A 4824-nucleotide genomic window follows, 5' to 3' on the forward strand; every position below is an offset into this window, starting at 1 on the left:
GCGACACAAAGTTTACATTGAGTCAATAAATTGAAGATTCACTTCCATAAAGTTTTTCGGAAAATTTCCCAAGTGTCATTATCACTTATCGAGGAAAATAAAATTAATCTCGTCTTAATTCCTTAAAAGCAAAGGTTGTCAATTTCTAGGTATGGATTGGTTGCCAAGACCATTTGCTATTTTCTGTATTGTTAATGGCTCCCAAAAACCAATGTTTCCTCAACATTCCTGGTTTGATTTTCATGATTCTTTCTGGCTTTTTCATCACAGAGTATAAGGGAGAATATCACAAATAATCACTGAACTTTAACCTATTCGACATTTTGGTCACCGACTTTTCAAATACATCACTTTAGTCACTCAAGTTTAATATTGTCATTCATTTTAATACAAAAGCTTATTTTACAGTCAAAATCAGGTAAATAACACATCATTTGAGGGCATTTTCGTCAAATCGACAATGCTCAAGACTCTCTCTTCTTCCTGCATTTCTGCTCAACCCTTCAGGTCTTCATCTTGAGATAGACGTAATTTTTTTGTTCTCCTTGATCACGTGATGTAATCATCTTCTCTTTGGGTTTCCATCAATGGAGGTTTCTCAGTTAAAAATATGTCTGATTCATGATTCTAAACTCCCAAAATCTATCAGCAAACATACTCAAACCCATCCCAAAATCTTACTGCAATTCGAGAGCTCGGCAACGTTGAATCTGAAGCTCAGAATAGCCAAAGACCATAATCTGCATATTGAATTGCTAACCACACTTCACTACCCGATCACAAAACTGAATCCGCGATCTGATAATCTTTTGGGTCTCTCTCAAATTTAACTTTGGCTTCTGGGTTTTTTTTTTGGGAGTGGGGGGTGGGGTTGGATTCGTTTTCATTGATTCCAGTCCTCATCTCTTTGGTTCTAAATTTGGGTGTAATTATGAATTCATCTTTAAAATATTCTATTGGATTAGATTTGTCAAAAGGGAAATCTTCAAAGTAAAGCATTCTTCATGTATCGTGAAGAAACTTGAACATCTGAAATTGGGATGAAATCTGAACATCTGTTCATTAAAAAAAAAAAAAATGTAGAAGTAATTGAATAGATTTCATTTTTTGGGTGACTTGACTAAAATACCCTCGATATTAACAATGTAACAAAAGATTTAACAGTAATGACTTAAGTGAATGACGGAGTTAAACTTGAGTGACTATATTTGAAAAGTCAGTGACCAAAGTGTCGAACATGTTAAAGTTCAGTGACCATTTGTGATATTCTCCCCAAAATATAAATATTTTGTGTCTTTTGCTTCTCAGTTACATTTTTTTTTTCAAGAAAATTCTGTGGGTAATAGGAGGGAAACATTGTAATGATTATGTGCTCTTTGAATGAATCTTCAAGTTCTCCTAAGTTGTTCATCTAAAAAAAAAAATGAATTAGATCATGTCCTATCTTTGAGATCTTATCAAAGTTTCCAACATCAATAGCAGCCGCCAACAAATAGGCTATCTTAGTTTATATTCTCTGTCCTTCTAAGATTAGTTCTATACTAACATTTAAAGGGGATCAACAAGAGGGACCAGGAAAAGGCACTATGTAGTAGAGGGAACCCTTCAATTCAGAGACGTTTAGACAGGTCTTTTAAGTACGTTTCGTGGTTGTAATTCACATCCCGCAGCAAAGTGCGGGCACCGCTGCTAGTATCATATAAAAACCGGAAACCCTCCCTCACTCTGCCGAAATTGCAAGCCTAAACCCTAAATGCTTGTAGAGCGACGGAGCCAGTTTTCAAATGGCGGATTACATACCCGAACATCTGATGGTTCAAATCCTGCAGAGGTTGCCGGTCAAATCCCTAATCCGCTTCACCTCCGTTTCGAAACGCTGGCGTCTCATCATATTGTCGGACCCAAATTTCGCCAAATCCCAATTCCAGCAATCCCGGAGTCGCAGAGTCCTCTGCCTCGACCGCAAAGAATCTGAGTTCGATTCCCGGGACATGGAGATGCCGTGGTCCACTGGAGAAAGCTCTACTGACAGAAAGCTCAGCTGCCCATTCAAGCAGCCGGGCTATAATCTCAACGCACTCTTCTCCTGCAATGGTTTAGTATGTGCAGCTCTTTCTGATCGAAACTGGACCGATTTGGACATCTATCTCTGGAACCCATCAACTCAGTTCTTCAAAAAACTACCCGGTGCTCCCTTACGATTTCCATTTACACGCTGTTATGGTTTTGGCTACTTGTCAGCCACTGGCGACTACAGAGTTCTCATAGGCAACTTCTGCACATTGAACAATAACCACCACATCTTCTCATCGAACACTAACAGTTGGAAAAGTATCCAATCCCCTTTACCTGTCCAAAGAGACGATCAGTGGATTCTTTCAAATGAGGCACTTCATTCGGTTGAGAAGGAGATACTTGCTTTCGATTTAAACCATGATAAGTTTCAAACAATGCCGCTGCCTGACCCGGAACCGGGTCAGTATATCAGAGAGCTAGGGGACTTTAGAGGCTGCCTGTGTGCATTTGATTATAAGAATCAATGTATTGGCTTTATTGATTTGTGGGTCATGAAAGAATATAACGTGGGTGAGTCCTGGACTAAGTTCTTTACCTTAAAGATTTTTGATCTGCAGCCTATGGTTGTACTTTATTTAAGGCCGATCATGGTTATGGAAACTAGTACAATTCTGGAGATAGAGCTTTCTAATGATCGTAGGCTTATTGATACTGAGTTCAAGTTGATAAAGAGTTGTCATAAGGAAGAGAAGTTTGAAACACATGAGATTAGCAGGAAGATGTATGCCAAAATGATTGGATATGAAGAGAGTCTACTTTGGCTTGGTTAGTCATTCTCATTTTCAACTCCTATTTTCTTCTTTCATTCAAATTGTTTCAGTTCACATGAGTAACTAATCTGAGTCACTCTCATGATAATATCATATATGTTCACCGTATCATTTGCTTTTTCTAGGTTTAGTTTGAGACTTAAGCAACTGTAAAGGCATCTCTAAACTTTGATATATATCTTCATGCATAAATCTGTGTTTGTGTTTGCTATAAACAGCCTAGACAGAGCAAAGGCTATTGCGTTATTTAAAACAGAGAAAGGACACACCATAATGACTTGCTTATAGTTTGTGATAGTGGGTTTCCCTACCAGGCTGCCACATTTGGTTCCCGTGATGCAATATAATGGAGACTGCACACCGTGTTTCATCATTTTTTTGTTTTATAGTCCAGGTTTTGCATAACCAGTCAATATGTAATACATGCAAAAAGATGGCATTTGGTTATAGATTTCCTTCCATATCTTTCTTATTATGTATTTGCGAATTGGATATGTAATACATGAAAAAGGTGTCACGAAGTTATTCTGTGACTGTAAATTGCTCTGTTTGCGGTTCAGGAGTCCATAACAACAGGAACTGGCCTATGGAACTAGCCAAGAAGGCTATGAATGCTTCAGAAGCTGAGGTGAGCTTCAATTACATCTTGATGACTTCTGATAATCTATTAGTGTGATGTATCGATGTTAAAAATGGTTACTTATGTGTGTTTGTTTGTTCGACTTGGGGCAGAAAAATGGTGAACAAGGCGGAATGAAGGACAATGTGGATAACCAAGGGTCAAATCCTGTCAACGTGTGTGTTCAAAACCATGGCAGCAGCTCTGTTCATGTTCAACAGCAAACAAAACAAATGATTGCAAAGGAGCAGGTCAGTCCACTTGAATTAATGTAATTGTAAATGAATGGTTTACTCTGTAGTTTTTGGTTCATATTGGTATTTCTATAGGCTATGATGGTTGTATGGTTATGATTTCCTCCTTGTTTGATTTGCCTTATTATTTATTTATTTATTTTTGAATTAAGTAATTGTGTATGTGCTAAGCAGTTTTGGACATGATTTTCTGCCTATGTCTCTCATTTTTGTTTTTGATTTAGGTTTCTCATTCATGTAAATGACATATATTTTCCAAGCAGTCATATGCTCTTGTTTAATGAAGACTGGTAAGTGTTGTCTAATGAAGACTGGTAAGTATGTGTAGTTGCTTTCTGGTATGTCTGTGAAATTTTCTCGGCAGATTTGGTGTATTTGAAATTATTATTGAGCAGCTCTTTAATTTTTCATTTGTGTGATGGTGTTGTAATGGAATGTTGCAATAATTGTTGTTTTTCAGGTCAGCAGAGCACCAAAGTGATCAAGAAAGATTTGAGATTCATCTGCTGCAGCTCAAACATCAGACACTGCTCAAGCAACTCCCAAACAGCACCTGCATCTGGCGCACAGCCAACTTAATCATCACAGAATAGTGTCTCCCAACTCCTGATTTGTCCCAGTCCCTGGTTGGTCAAGGCGGTCCAAAATTGGCAAGAAAGTGTAACATCAATTCTTGATTTTCTAATTTCTGACAGCAGCCTAAAAGAGACTTCAGAAAGCCATCACGGAAATTGTGATTTGAATACCAAATAGGAAATTTACCTGAAGTTTTGTAATGGTCAATATGATGTTTTTTGTTTTGCGCATCTTAGTAATCTACATTTTATATTTGAATTTGTTGTGTTTGAATGCCAAATGGGAACAGACCTGGATAGTTGGATCAGACTTCATATGGATGCACTATGCCAAAAATGTCTTCAGACGACAGACATCAGACAACAGAAAGTTGATTTTCTGTTGTCTGAGTTTTTCAGACGACAGATAAATTAAATGTGTTGTCTGAATACATTGAAAAACAATACTTGTTTCATTTTCAATATATGATCAGATTCAGACAACATATATATGTTGTTGTAAAAGATTGAGATTTTTCATATCAAACCCA

At 37.4% G+C, this 4824-nt stretch overlaps 1 protein-coding gene across 3 annotated transcripts; it reads left to right on the forward strand.

The window, feature by feature from the left end:
• The first annotated feature begins 1455 nt into the window (after positions 1–1455).
• Positions 1456–4616, forward strand: LOC112168099 (F-box protein CPR1). 3 transcript variants are annotated; one of them, XR_005800364.1, is made up of 5 exons: positions 1456–2841; positions 3407–3474; positions 3579–3716; positions 3944–4033; positions 4180–4616. XR_005800364.1 is itself a non-coding variant. In XM_040506964.1 (5 exons), exons 1-4 carry the CDS (start codon positions 1785–1787, stop codon positions 3962–3964), a joined length of 1284 nt encoding a protein of 427 aa, XP_040362898.1. In that variant the 5' UTR covers positions 1456–1784; the 3' UTR covers positions 3965–4009; positions 4180–4616. The 3 variants fall into 3 exon arrangements, 2 of the variants coding, with proteins under 2 accessions (XP_040362898.1, XP_024160989.1); XM_040506964.1 differs by having other exon boundaries at positions 3944–4009; XM_024305221.2 differs by lacking the exon at positions 3944–4033 and having other exon boundaries at positions 4180–4614.
• The last annotated feature ends 208 nt before the right edge of the window (positions 4617–4824 follow it).

This window comes from Rosa chinensis, chromosome 5, assembly GCF_002994745.2.
Source record: "Rosa chinensis cultivar Old Blush chromosome 5, RchiOBHm-V2, whole genome shotgun sequence".
NCBI classification, from domain to species: Eukaryota; Viridiplantae; Streptophyta; class Magnoliopsida; order Rosales; family Rosaceae; genus Rosa; species Rosa chinensis.